The sequence below is a fragment of the Podarcis muralis genome, chromosome 4 (genome assembly GCF_964188315.1).
Source record: "Podarcis muralis chromosome 4, rPodMur119.hap1.1, whole genome shotgun sequence".
In the NCBI taxonomy this organism is placed as follows: Eukaryota; Metazoa; Chordata; class Lepidosauria; order Squamata; family Lacertidae; genus Podarcis; species Podarcis muralis.
The window spans coordinates 66,494,351-66,509,128 of NC_135658.1; the positions used below are offsets into that span (position 1 = coordinate 66,494,351).

Genomic DNA, 14,778 nt, shown 5'->3' on the forward strand with positions numbered 1-14,778 from the left:
AACCACAACAGGATTACAAAAAGTCTTCATCTGCTGTCCTTTTATTAAACTTGCTGTAAAGCCGCTGCAAATATTTATTGTGTGTTCATGTCCTGACCCTTAACACTGCCATCTGTGGGGTCAGGTAAATCCCCAAGGAGAAATAGCAAATTGCATTAAAAAGAAATAATAAACTGGGGCTTCTTCCAAGCAAGGGTTTCACGTGCAGTATCTTATCAGCACCGCCAAAGGTACAGAATTCAGTTCATTTCAGAACATTAAGTTGTTTCTCTCACAACAGGATATATATATATATATATATATATATATATATATATATATGCGCTACATCTTGTTCAGCTTAGGAAAATATGCTGTATCTGGGCATTCAGCATTCTAGGCAAGCAAAATGCTCAGACCAGGCATGTTTGACCCAGTTTCCTGCTTTTTTTTAATCCTAAAATTCTAACTTAAGCTATTCATGAAATATTCATAAAATCCTGCTGTTTCAGAATATCTCTGACCTGTTTAAAAGTAGTATGCTTATGTGAGCACTATTCCCAGGCACAATCCAGAGTTCTTAGAACAGAGCATCAGCAAAAATCTCTTCCGAAGCAGGAGAGCAATGTGTGTGTGTGTGTGTGTGTGTGTGTGTGTGTGTGTGAGAGAGAGAGAGAGAGAGAGAGAGAGAGAGTCAGAGAGAAAGAAAGAAAATATGCACATGCATGTGAATGTATTTCTATATATTATAATATATATGCAGTAGACAGGCAAGTATAGTGGCATGCTAGATTTGTCACTGTTGGATTCTGCTTGTTAGAGACAGTAATGGCATGTGTGCATGCATTTAGGAACTGAACTCATTCTCAACTGAATAAAATCTGAAAGTCAAACTCTAAAAATATTCAGATCAGAGACTATGGCTTCCAATTTTTATGCAAATGAAAATACATCCCAAACAATGCAGATTGTACATTTTGTTTTATGGAGAAACTACTGTATTAGAAATCTTGCTTATTTATGCTCACTTAGGGCCACTTCCATGTGGATATCAAAGACGGGTATGTAATCCAGCGGCTTAGGTTCCACAAAAAAGATGTAATAAGCATAACAGACATTTCTGTTTCTATGAGAAGTGCCATGGAAGTAGGTGGACATCTTGAAGCATGCTAAATTTCTGGAAATGCTTGCTACATGTTTATGTAACTTTAGGGCTCTGTAGTCTAAGTGTAGTTAGCAATAAAAATTCCACAGTGCAGTATATAATCATCTTAAGTCCAAAGTGCTTTATATAAAGAACAGGAGGGGGAGAAGGGTCAAAAATGGAAAGAGCAATGGCGCAACACACCTGCAGCTGGTGCTAGAAAGTACTGATTCATAATTTCTATAAACAAGTTAACATCTTCCTTTGATCTTACATAAATGCACACACTTAGAAACAATTCAGTTCAGCACTACACACAGAGAGAAGAGAGCACATCACAGCACATCCTGCCAATATAATCTAAACCCCATGGCCTTCATATCAAGGTTGTGGAAAATAGATATTCAACAACAACAAGAACCCAGAAATTGAGTCTGTTTTTTAAAATTATTATTTTTTGCATTTGGGGCTGTGAAGATCTCCATGACTGCCCCTTTAAGAAGTTCCCAATGCAACTCTACAGGTCAACTCAGGCAGCACAGCCCATTACAGGGATCCACTGTTATCACCAAGGCCTAATGAAGAGCTCTTGTAGCTCATAGGCTTCAATAGCCCTGAGAGGAGAAAGGCTGGCTTGCTGGAGAAGGAAAGAGAGAGCCAGAGACCCAAGTGGGGTTAGTATATGAGCAGCAGTTAAAAATAAGCAGAAGATGGGTGGCAATTAAGGGAGATGGGTGGCAATTAAGGAGATGTGTGTGGAAGTCAAGTGTCTGGAGTGTAAGATTAACGATGACAATTGTATATTTGATGTGCTAAGATATGTAAAATACATTCTGTATTTTTCTGTCTATAAGATGCCCCCATGTATAAGACGCCCCTATTTTGGGAGACTCAGGTTAAGAAAATGGGAGGAGATGTATCCATGTATAAGACACTCCCTAATTTTTGACTTTTTTTTAGGGGGGAAACCTAGTCTTATACATGGAAAAATATGGTAATTATTAGTTTTTTGCTTTTTTAAAAGAAGCTTGCATTTCCCTGTCTTGTTTTCAATGGTGGCTCACATTTGAGCATAGTCCTCCATGAACCAAGAAGCATTCAATGTGTCACTCCCTCAGGGGCTCTGCTAGGAAAGGGGCTATTAGATGAATACTAAACCCCAATATCTGCATGGAAACTTCCTGCAACAACCTTGAATTCTGGTGTTTATTATTTAATCTACACTTCTAGTACGTGTAATTACAAACTCCTTAATACTTGTTTAAATCAGGTCAATTTGAAAGGACATGATCTTTGTTAAAATTCCAGCATGCCAAGATTATCACTGAGGTGCCCTTTCAATTTTGAATTACCCCTTCTGATTGGAAAAAAACTGGTAAGGCAAAATGTTTTGCTTCTCTTTCATCAATGCCAGTCTATAAGTAAGTTCCTGTATTCTACTGTTTAAAGTTCTGCTTTACTATTTTCTTCAAACACCCAGCTCCGAATACATAGCTTGTGACTGTGTTAAAAATTAATTACCTAGCACCAGATTCCGAAGCAGGAGTGTACAGCTCTACTCATTTATTCAGGACTAGTGCAAGTTTTTTCAGGGGGGAAAGGTGCCCTTTCATCCACAGCCTGCTGTCATAAAGCAACTTGAATAGAATAGTACATTTAACATGAATGGGAATTCATGATTTACAGGTGGAAGCTTTGTATGACTTTTCCCTGTAATTATAGAAGGCTAAGGAAAAACCCCAGATGCCTACTCAAGTTCCTATTTCACATGCATTTGTGGGCATTCTGAATAATACAACCCTAAATGCAGAGCTATATGACAGAAGACTACATGGCAATGTATATAGGATCTAAATGCTCTGATTCTGCTTATATTCTACATAACGCATTTAATTTATGTGGCTTCATCACAGTTTGATGAAGACTTAAATTATACTAAGCATGCATAGCTGGCAGAAGATTGTACCAGTATCTTAAATTTAAGCAATACCTTAAGTGTTCTGTGGGTGGGCTTTGTTGGTTTTTATCCAGCCATATAAAACTTGAAAGACTAGTCTGAGTTGCCACCTTTCTTAATTTAATGTACTGATCAGACTATTAAACACAGCATGATTAAAAGGAACACAGCATAGGAAATGCAGCATGAGGCAAATTGCTGGCACACACCAGCTCTTCTGTTAAGGAATTAAGCAGCCATTTGCACAGTCTGTAGCAGAAGGAGCAGTACAAAGCTGGCCAGGTGGAAGAAGTCCTGGAACCTGAAATGTTCAGTATGCAAAGCAGAGACACAGAAGGCAGCATGATGAATTGTTGAGAGATGCTTTTTTGGGTCACTGCATCAGAATGAAAACATATCACAGTGCTGCGGTCTCCACTATTACCAAAGATAGTTGGATGTGTATGCATCTATAAAATTATATATGCAAACACACCAAACCTTTTGGATCATTTAGTCCAACCCCCTGCAATGAAGGAATCTTTCACCCAACATGGGGCTCAAACCCACAACCCTGAGATTAAGAGTCTCACGCTCTACTGGCTGAGTTATCCCTTAGGCAAATATTCGTATGTATGTATAAGAAGAGACATACATTTAATAAATTAATAAATAAACCTCCATCAATGGATAGTAAGCAAACAAGGAAAAAGAACACCTCCGAAACAAAAAATGTATGATTGGTTTCTCAGATGATTACAAATGGACAAAATCTCCATACGATGGAGGCACAGATTTTTTTCCTAGCCAAAGTCACCAGCAATTTTGCAAAAGGATGGCACTGCTGAGGTGAGAGCAAGCTTAAAGACATAAATGATGACAGTTTTGCTGGGCATCTAAAGTGGCAGCTTTGGCTTCACCTGACGTTTGACAGTCATTTGAAAAAATGTTTAATTTAAAAAACCCAAGCAGCTGCCATGTGCTGTTTTCCAAGAAGAATATGCAAATAGCTGAGTAGTAATATATTAAACTTGGTCCATAAGCTACAGAATTTGCTTTATTTTTAACATAAAACTATCCTATTAATTTTGAACCAAAGGAAGAGTCCCTCTTACTCATGAGCTTTAAACTGTGCTAACATGCAGTTGTGTTTTCTTAAGCCATATCTGGCATTGCACAACTGTCATATATAGTATTGCAGCCTATCAATTATCTGCTAAATATATGCAAAAACCTGGGGTGTATCAAACACCAGTAAGACCATAATATTTGGCTAGCATGCTGCATATAATCCAGGAGGAGGAAATTTGACAAACTTGTCTGTTTACTAGAAGTTCTCTGGAAGCACTGGACATTTCAGAGCAAGGTTATATAAAGGAATGCACTGTTCAACCAGTAAACATGAAGGGCTAAGGACTGGTTCACCAATGCAAGCACATGGCTTCATTTCCCATTTTTTGTCAACTGCTTTGGGGGTTTTTACAATCAATTTATAACTTTTATAAACTTTTATATATCCATCCCTGACAGATGACTCCTCACCTGAGAAGAATCTGTCGTAGGGTGATTTAGAACCCACAGAAGCTCAGGAATGGCTCACAAACAACAGTTAAGGAAGAACCAGGAGGGCCTTTGGGTGAGACTGGCAGGCAAACCACCCCCCAGAAAGGAAGCTCAGCTTCTGAAGCAGAGACAGAACCACCCCTGAAATCCTGGGAATGATGGCATCTCAAGAGGCAGACCAAGACCCGCACAGTCAAGTAGAATGCTTGAGTGCAGAAGAGGACTCCTCGTAAACTCTGACTTAGGACTCTTCCTTATGAGAAGGATTCTCTGTAGAAACTTCTAGGGGGCTGCAGATCTGCTGCTGGAACAACATCTTGCTACTAGCACTGTGTCTTGTATCTGATCCTTGGCCTTGGCTTACCTGCACCTTGGAATGCCCCTCGACTTGCCTCTTGCCTGAGCCCTTGCTGGAACCTCCGGTTGCCTGGAAATGGACTTTGGGCTGCCTGTTGCTGCTGTCTATGCCCACAACAGCCTTGGTGGTTTGGAAGATCCCCTGGAACATGGCTGGGCAGGACACATTTCCTCATGACTCCCGGAAGAAGAGTAAGTCCAGCAACTCAACTGAGTGGCACTTTCAACTCGCACTGACAGTGAGTTAAAAGGAAGTTCTATTTGTGCCGACCCATTGAATATTCAAATTGCCACCTGATATTGCAACATCAAGAAATGAAGATGCATACGTGAAGCAGCTGTAAGTGCCTGTGCAAATAACTGGGAAATTGTAACTACTACAGTTGCCTTTAAAGCCGATTACAGTATTAACAACCATTAACCAGCAGAGGCCATATATAAAGGGTTGCGAAACTTTACCTTGTGTGTTTTGCTGGAACATCCTATTGAGATCTAAGGAGGATGCTCTGGAATGTGATTTCTGTGGCCTTGGTGGAGGAGTTGGTGGTTCTCCCCCCTTTTTCATCGTATCTTCTATAGATGTGCTTGAATAAGATCTTGGGTAAAAAAGACAAGATTAAAAGGGGAAAGCTACTGGGGTTTTTATGCCTACTACAAAGGTTGTAAAAAGCAAACACTGGAAGAATGTATTCATTAAATATGACATACCCCCTGACTTTATGTTTAGAGACGGTGCTTTACAGCCACATGGTGGAGCCAGCTTGAGTCCACTCCACAATAATATTTAATGTGAACTGTGTGTGTCATACAGACAGAATTCTGATTCCTATTAAGCATTATTGTGGTGTTAGTGGAAAGGATGTAATTACCTACCATGTGGAACTTCTCTACCATATGAGGATTGTAACACCTCCTTCAAACACACATAAGTCATAGTACTGTGCCAGGATGTTCTTTGGGTAGAACTAGGATAAGCTGCCTCATAGTTATCTGATGACTTGGCTCCTCGCCTTTAGCTATCATCGGCAGAAATCACACTTAAATGCACTTTATTTAAGGATAATATATGGTAAACCTATATATGGATGGAAATGTGTACATAAAACATCGGAAACAGATAATTCCAGGGATTACATACTGAAGGCTTTTGAATATGGTACAGGCAGGTGTACACAACACATACAGTGTGTGCAATTCTTTATAGTAGGGAGTCTTACGTATAACTGACATTCTAAAAACTGGCTTTTAGAGATGGGTAGTTTTTGAAAACTCCTTAGTTGTATATATTGCATTGCGAGACCAAGGCATGGAATGCTGCAGAGCTAGAATTTTTTGTTTTTAACCTAAGGGCCACATTCCCTCATGAACAAACTTCTGGGGCCTTAATCCTAGGCTGGGCCAGAGGCAAAAAGTGAGGAGCAACTATTGTGACTCTTATCTTTGTACAAAAGGCTGCAGGCCCATGCAAGGGGGTCGGGGAGCAGCTAGGTACCCTTGCCCTGGGCCTCGGAGGCCGAAGCAAAAAAATTAGGGACAGGCTGGAGGTTTTGTTTGAGTTTATTATTTATTAAATTTGTATACCGCCCTACACACAGGTCTCAGGGCAGTTCACTAGATAAAATCACAAAATATAAACACAAAATACATAATCAAAATAACAACAAAAACAACCCAATAACCCCCCCCCCCCAAACACATTTTAAAAGGGCAATAAAATTATAACGTTATTCCAACAAGACTCTTGTCCCAGGTCTCTGATAAGCTCTGCACAAGCCTGATAGGCTACACTGAAGCTCTTCAAGTATCAAAGGTTTCTACACTACCTCTACCCACACACAAATATCCTCCATTCGGGCAAATAACAGGAATCATCACAGTTAAGAACGTAACAGCCTGTTGGATTAGGCCAAAGTTCTATCTGCTCCAGCAAAAGGTCCTCATAGTGGCCCACCACTGCAAGCAGAACCTGAGCACAACAACGATCTCTCATCCACATGCACCTTGGGCAACTTTCCTAGCAACTGAGTGGTTGCAAATGAGGCACAGGGAAGTCTTGGGGATGTGCAGAACTCTACACATAGGTCTTTGGATCTAATCCAATAACTGTTTTCAGTGCTGACTAGAAAATAGTTGATGTTTGTTACCGTTTCATTAAAAATGGAAACAAAACACTAAGATCATTATGAATTTTCATGAGGGTTCTTAAACAGTGCAGAGTTACACATGCTTAAACTTCTGTTTTAGGCATGCCTAAATCTGAGTTAGATTTAGGCATCATTGTGAGCCTTTACCCAACCAATTATATTTACATCTACTTTGCTCAATTCAAACCATTTCACTTCATCTAGATAAATTCCCCTACCTGCAGCTGTCTTTTTCACTGCCAAGGGATTCAGATGGATTTCCTGAATGTTTTCTAACAGGAATTTCCATTCTTTTGCTCTGCACGATTAAAAAATCCATCTCTTGAATTTTAGTTCACTCCCCCATCATAAGCGAATAGTTTATATATATTATGCGATTAAGCATACAAATGCACTAGCTATCACTTGTAGTTCTTACTTTTACCCTGCTCAGAATTGCTAACTGGTTAATGATTCATAGCAAGCAAGCCTCCATTTTTTATATAATGTTGGGGTTTTTTGCTTTGCAAGGGGGGGAGGGGAAATCATCAAGTTATTTTCGCACCATAGACTGCAAACATGTAGAAGGTAGCAGGCAAGAACAGGTGCACACAGAAAGAAATGAATTATTCTTTGTTCTTCCCTTTGCTTACCTGGATCTTGGTCTTGCTTTAAGTGTGTTAGATTCCTGAGCAACTGTAACAAAGGATCACTTGTTAGGAATATTTTCAGGAAGTCAGATCCCCTAATTATCAGTGATGCTTCAAGATGAATCACTGTAAACATGCACTGCCTATGAACAGCACTACTGAGCGCTTGAATATAAGGCATTTCACATTTTAGAAAAATCCTTGACTGTATTCTGAGGTCTGAACAAAGAAGACTGCATTTGAACAATCATCTCTCAGTGTATTAAGATGAGATATGAGCAAGCTTTGTGCTCCCACATGTGAGCTAAGAAACAAGCAGGGAAGTTTTTGGTTAATCAAAACTGGAAACTTCTGGTTACTGACTTCCAAACAAGCCAAGTTACTAAGCCATGGTAAAAAGTTGGCTTGCTAACCTGACTTGTTTGGAAGTCAGTAACCTTAGGTTCCCTGGTTCAGACATAATGAGAAACTACACTCTATTTATTTAGCAAAATGTATATACCACTTACTGGACAGAAAACCTGTTTGTTTGTTTGTTTGCCACCCATCTGACTGGGTTTTCCCAGCCACTCTGAATGGACAGTTTGTTCCTGGCCCAATAAAACCATCATTTATTGAACTAAGATTTTTATGTCTGCACTGGGCCATTAGCAGTATGACACATGAACCTCTCATGTTACAGCAATAATATACAAATTGGCCTGTGCAGCTACATTCTATACATTATTACACTGCTGCACCTGTTACAAGTTTTCATTGTATAACCACATAAAATTGCAGCCATGGGAGGAGAACTCGAAGATGGTTCAATTGGCCATGACAAGCAATGATCCATTGATTGTTCGAAAAACAAAGAACATAGAAAACTTACAGAACAGGAAGATACCTAAGATATACTATTTCTTCCTGAGATACTAACTTTTTATATATAGAGTGGTTTGGTTTTAACATGCAGGACCATTCAGACATATACATTTGCTTTCAAGTGGTACATTTTTCTGTATGTTTATATGAACTATAAGAAGGCAGTATTATACTAAACGAAAGTGACAGTCAATAAAGTTCAGGAAGAAAAGTAGATTTTACTAAGTGGCTCTTCACTTTAGATCATGTGTAAGTTCAGGACTTTTTGCATAAGGAAGACGGGATACTTATTAATTCATTAATGACAATCTTCTTATGTAGGAGACAGAACTTCAGCAGCAGGTGCTCAGCGACCCAATTTTGCTAGGTGTGTTTTGGATTATTTCTTTTTTGAAACAGTTTTTAAAATGTAATAAGATAGCTTTTACAGAGAGATCAAAATAAAGTATATCTTTTTCTAACAATGTGGGGAAAAACAAGTGCTATTAAATTCTAATGATTATGCATAAGATTGAAGTTTAAATGTAACAAGGAATAAGCTTCTTTTCATTTTTCTTCATTCACTAGAGCAACAAATACACAAGTCTTACAAAAGCTTCTCTAATACTTCACACAGTGAAGAGGAAAAATATTCCAAGGTAGAGCCAATTAGTTATAATAGGCAGACAGCTATGTATGCACAAGATTCTGGTCAATACTTTATATATACTGGAAACCCTTGAAGCCATTTTCTTTATACTGCTGATAGCTAATAACCCAATAATAAATATATTTTATGCTGAAGCAAGCACCAATGTAAGTAAACTTAGAGATTCCACATTAAAACAAACCTGCTTCTGTGTTATATAGGAATTTTTCCATACCTGTTTTGACAGCCAAGTGCTGAGATGCTTTGACTTCCTTCTGTATTATCTGGGAAGAAGCACTAACTTTCAGACCTTAGTAAAAACAAAAACCGGAATGTTACTTGTTATTAATTATTCCACATAGGAAAAAAGGTTATCCCAGTTACCACTTCTAACTCTTATTTGTCCCTATAAATGTCCTTGTCACATGCTAAGAAGAATTCAGCTCACACAGAGAGTTATCAGGGCTAAGACCAACGTTGAAGTTACATAATATGGATAAGCTTTAAGATACATTTAACTTCAATAATGTTTGTTGTTTCCTGCATAGACTTCCCAACAGTAAACTACTCTTATGAGTTTTTAGTTGAGATGTAAACCTTTGGAAGCCCAGGATAAAGTATGCAGAAGTTTAGGAAAAACATTTAGTAGCTAAATGGATAAGAATAGTACATATATCATGCATAACTTTACCAGAGCTTAGCCTTAGTTCTTATAACATTACTATAATGTTGTTCCACAGATGGTTGTGTGAGAAATCAATACTGTCTGAGGCAGTTATGCAGAAGCATCAATCTTGATTACGAAATACAAGCACTGAGCTTTTTCAGTAGGTAAGAGGACGGGCCGGAGGGGGGGGCGGCTCATTGACAGGAGCCACATGCCTTGCCAGAGATGCCCAGTTTCGTTTCGTTTTCCTAACCAAGAGGAACTGTATAAATTATCCATTTCCAGCTGAAACCTAATTAATTAAAAGACAGCAGTTTGCTATTGTACCTTGTTTGTCATCATTAACTGTGTCCTGTGTCAGGGCAACTTTATCAGACATCTCTTCAAGTGAAGTCTCCTTATAAAAGAGAGGAAAAGTAAGCTTGTAATTTTAAAAAAGAAAAAGAAATAGAGAGGGGCAACCTGCAAATCATTTTAGAGGTTACAGGCTGACAGTAGGTCTGGAGAGACCTCAGGAGAAGACCTTAGAAGAAGAGTAGAATCAGGACAAATTTAATTTCCTATATTATATAATCTAGTTTTGAAGCTAAACTATGTGTCACAAAGCAAGCTGGTGGGTTGAATTTGAAAGGAAGTGAAACAGCAAAGGAATTGCTTCACAAATGTGATATAAACTGCAATTCTACATACAGTTATTCAGTAGTAAGCTCCATTGTGTTCAGTGACTTATTTACAAGAAACTGTGTTCCATTTTGTAGCCAAAGTCGTGTTTTCTTCTTTTACTACATCTAACACAGTACACTGCAGCAAGAGTTCTGTCCACAGTGAAAACCTGAAACTTATGCTTGTAACCCAACAATCACATGATGACTGCCTTGTAATCACAATCAGCCTGTTGGTTCATCTCATATTTCAATCATTTTTCAGGGTCATGTGAACAGGTCCTATTGTATGAGAATTGTCCAAATGTAATTTGTTAACAGGTTATAGTTCCAGCATTGTATTTGCCAGGAAATTATCCAATGAAGTAAGCTCTCTTTCTCCTACTATTCCACAGTCATCTTTTTAAAATGCACATGCAGTAATACTTTTTCAGCAAGGATACAAAAGAGTATATAAGTAAAATCAAACCTGAGGAAGGCTACTGGTTTTTTGTTTGTTCGTTTGTTTTTGGTGTGCTGCATATTTTGTGTTTTCATTTTGTACTTTTATGCTGTAAATTACCCAGTGGATCTTTAGATGAAGGGCTATTTATAAATTTAATTAATAAATAAATGCAATTCTACACAGCGACTAATGCAATAAATATAAAGAAATGGTCACCAACTGGGTCAGTGGAAGTTGCCTCAAAGAGAATCAATGGTTCCGAGTTGCTTGGATCTTCACGAACAGTTTCAAGCTGGTTATTTTTAAAATTGAGGGATAAAATAAATGAGAGAGAGAAGAATAGATCATCCTCTGTAGTGTGAAAAAGCACATCAGTATAAATTCTAAAACTAAAGGCTTTCCCAGTTATATAGCAGTGACAATTGAATAATTCTTTTTCAGTTTTGAAAGAAACTTTTAACAACAAATCTATTGCTGAAGTAAGGCAACCAAAGTTTCCCAGTCTCATATTTATTGTAGCTTATAGTGAGAAATTGTTTCTAGAGTAAGAAAATGTTTATGTATGGGCAGGCCATATATAGTTGGTCTAAAGAATTGAAACATGGCCTCATACTAGAATTGAAGCTCCGCCCTCATACTGAAGCTCAACCAGGTTGGGCATTGCCTGTGCGAATATTGGGGGCTCATTGGCAGCTCCATACTACTGGCTGTACAAAGTCTGGCACTGACCTTGTCTTTCTGGATTTCTCCTTGTTATCTGTACTATCAACTCAACCCATTCTACAGCTGATCCCAGATGTGGGGAACCTTTGGCCCTCATCTCTGGTCATCGAATATGCCTGCTTTGGCTGATGGTAGTTGTAGTTCAGCAACATCCAGAGCACCAAAGGTTCCCATGCTAGACGTTTCTCTATAACCACTTATAGTCCATTATGCATGGAAGGTCTAGCCAGCACAGAGAGTAACCTGCTAAAGGTAAACTAAGGATGGAGTGTTGATTATCCAACGGTTAAATTAGTCTCATGCAGGATACAAAGTCTCTCTCTCTCTCTCAACCGTTTGTTTTAAAAATTAAAAATTAAAGTTAAATTAAATTTAAAAGAAGTGACAATAAAACAGAGGTGCATTTTTAAAAAACACACCAGCAGGTGAGTTTTTCTTACTTCAGTCCTACTGAAGTCCCTCGTTTGTTGACTTGCTGCCAATGATTCTGAGTAAGAATTCAAGACACGATCACTTTTAGGCTGAAGAGGAGCTAGATGGAAAAAAAGATAGAAAAGCAAATAAGTCCTTGCATTAACTTTTACGTGAACTGTGAACATTTTCTGTGAACTGCACCACTGTATTAACGTTCTTCTTTAATATATTGTGTGCTATTATTTTACAAGTAGTTTTTATTTTAAAATGCTCTTTTATTCTATTCCAGGGCTATGGACATGCCATTTTTATGGAGGAAAAACTATTGATTTTTATTTGGGGCCACTGGGGGACCTGTGGCCCTCTGGATGTTTCTGAGCTCCAACTCCTAATACCCTGACCACTGGTCATGCTTGCTGGGGCTGATGGGAATTGGAGTCCAACAACTTCTGGAGGGCCACAGATTTCTTCACCCCACTATGTGCTGCTGGGGGGACAACTCCACTAAAGTTAGTTTCATATTCTAGGGTTCCTGGTTTGTTGTTATGTGCAAATAAAGGAGTGTGTTCTTAGAACAAACTCTGGATGTTTAAACAATGCCATTTCATAACTCACTGATTAGTTTTGAAATTGACTGGGTAATCTGGTTTGCATGTAATGCCAGAAATCTTGGAAACTAAAAATAACTTTCTTCTCTCCCCCCCCCCCTTTAGTTTTCCATTAGTATCTGCTGCTCTGGGCCGTTACTGGAGTCCCTTACACACATGTGAAGGTGGTGGATAGTTTGTGTTAAGGACTCTGAGTGAGAGGCAGGGAAGGGAAGACTTCCCAGGGTGAGAGCTGGGAGGGTCCACCACTTTCTGTGTGAGACAAGGGTTAAGAGCTACCTTCAAGAGAGGACTCCGTGTTTTCTCTTCTCTGTCTCTGGTTTTGTTTGTGTTTAGAATAGTTTCTTTTCTCTTATTACATTATGAAAAAGTTTTAATAAAATCTTATTTTAAAAAAGAAAGAAAGAAATTAATTCTGGTGAAGATATCCTCCTTGTAGTGTAAGAGGAGGAGTGAGATGAGTGCTATGTTCATACACATAGCACTAAACCATGGTTTAGTGCACAATCATCAATGCATATCATCAATGTATTAGTCAAGCCAAGCACATCTTTTATGCTGGTGTTAATTCTGCTAAGCTGGTTCCTTCAGCTCTGCCATTTAGATGCAATTTAGAGCCCATCTTTCCCCAGAATTGTACCTCAAAATAGACATTGGTTAAAATGCCATTTTAATCAACAGATATTTTTTTTAAAAAAAACACCCCACAAATACTAAAGCTTCACCTGCTTGAAAACAGTCAGGCAGCAGAGTCTCTGGCAAGGTGTCCGGCAAAAGATAACCATTTTTCCGAGCAACAACAAGGTGAAAGGCGGCACAAAACTCTGGTAATGTCAGTGCTCCATCACAGTCTACATCACTTAGCTCCCTGTGAATAAGATAGCTGAGTGCATTATTGAAATAAAAATCTTTGTTTGCATGCACAATATATATAATTATGCTTTTGAGGTATGGATTTGTTTTATTTTGACATTTAAGATGTTTTTCTTTAAAATTTATTTCATGAAACCATTGTAATTTTTCTTTAATACATTCCTTTTCTGAATATTTTAATCTCTCTCTCTCTCTCTCTCTCTCTATATATATATATATGGCAATGCTCCTCCTTACAAGTTTAGAAATTTTATAGGATTCATATAAAACTGAAGTTGCAATGGGCCATATGCAATGTCAGCTAGATAGATTTCTTTTTAAAAAAACACAGGGTAAGGCCTCATTAGTAAAGTGTTGATGAATTATGCAGCAGTACTTTTTAAATAAGTTAGGTATTAATTAGGTTTCAACTGATAAGCACAGCTAGAACTGAAGCTTATGATGTTATCTTAACTATTCTGAATGTATGTTTATCTGAATCCATTTCACAAAAATATCTGTTGAATTATTGTGCTAATTATGTTCTTTAAGATATTCTTCTAGTGTGCATTGCTGTTCAAATCTCTCTAGTCCTGCTGAGAAGGGACAGTATCTCTACAAAGATAACAAGCATAAAATAAAGATCAACATACACCCTGCTGTGCCTGGACCTCAAAGTGATTTTGATGGGAGCAATTACTGTGATTTCTTTAGAGATAAATTGTAAGAAGTATGAAGAACTTTCAGCCACAGTAGTTTCTCTCACACACAATAAAATTAATCTGAATTACAAAACAGTACTTACCATATGTGCGAAAGCTCAGGGATTGGCAGCTTAGATTTTGTGAAGAAGTTCTTAGCCACAGAGCCTGTCAACAGAAATGGCTTGTCAAACAGTGAAATAATAAGCTACTGAACAACACATTTTCCAAAGCATTTCAATATAAAGAAATTACTCAAGAGTACTCTTTACTATGCAATGCTATTTAACACTAGACATGTTTATTTGAAATATTTTGCTCCAATATCACTATTCTAATCAGAAGACATGAACATGTTGTTGGAGGAACTGGACATGGAGGAAGGGGTTAATTTCTTTTATAGGCACAGATCACTCCATGTATGAGATAAAGCCAACAGGAGAAATCTCATCTGCATGTGTG

The 14,778-nt window shown here is 38.1% G+C and overlaps 1 protein-coding gene across 4 annotated transcripts in view; it reads right to left on the minus strand.

Annotated features, from left to right (window-relative positions):
- REPS2 (RALBP1 associated Eps domain containing 2) overlaps nt 1-14,778 on the minus strand; it is a 76,509-nt gene that overhangs the window by 35,161 nt on the left and 26,570 nt on the right. For 2 of the 4 annotated variants that reach the window (XM_028727598.2, XM_028727597.2), the window contains exons 7-14: nt 14,421-14,484; nt 13,489-13,631; nt 12,182-12,273; nt 11,239-11,310; nt 10,239-10,308; nt 9,480-9,554; nt 7,756-7,798; nt 5,439-5,575 (exon numbers count right to left, since the gene is read on the minus strand). In XM_028727598.2, coding sequence (XP_028583431.2) covers nt 5,439-5,575; nt 7,756-7,798; nt 9,480-9,554; nt 10,239-10,308; nt 11,239-11,310; nt 12,182-12,273; nt 13,489-13,631; nt 14,421-14,484 — 696 coding nt within the window. The remainder of the gene's footprint in view (nt 1-5,438; nt 5,576-7,755; nt 7,799-9,479; nt 9,555-10,238; nt 10,309-11,238; nt 11,311-12,181; nt 12,274-13,488; nt 13,632-14,420; nt 14,485-14,778) is intronic. The other 2 variants (XM_077927482.1, XM_077927481.1) reach the window with 1 other exon arrangement.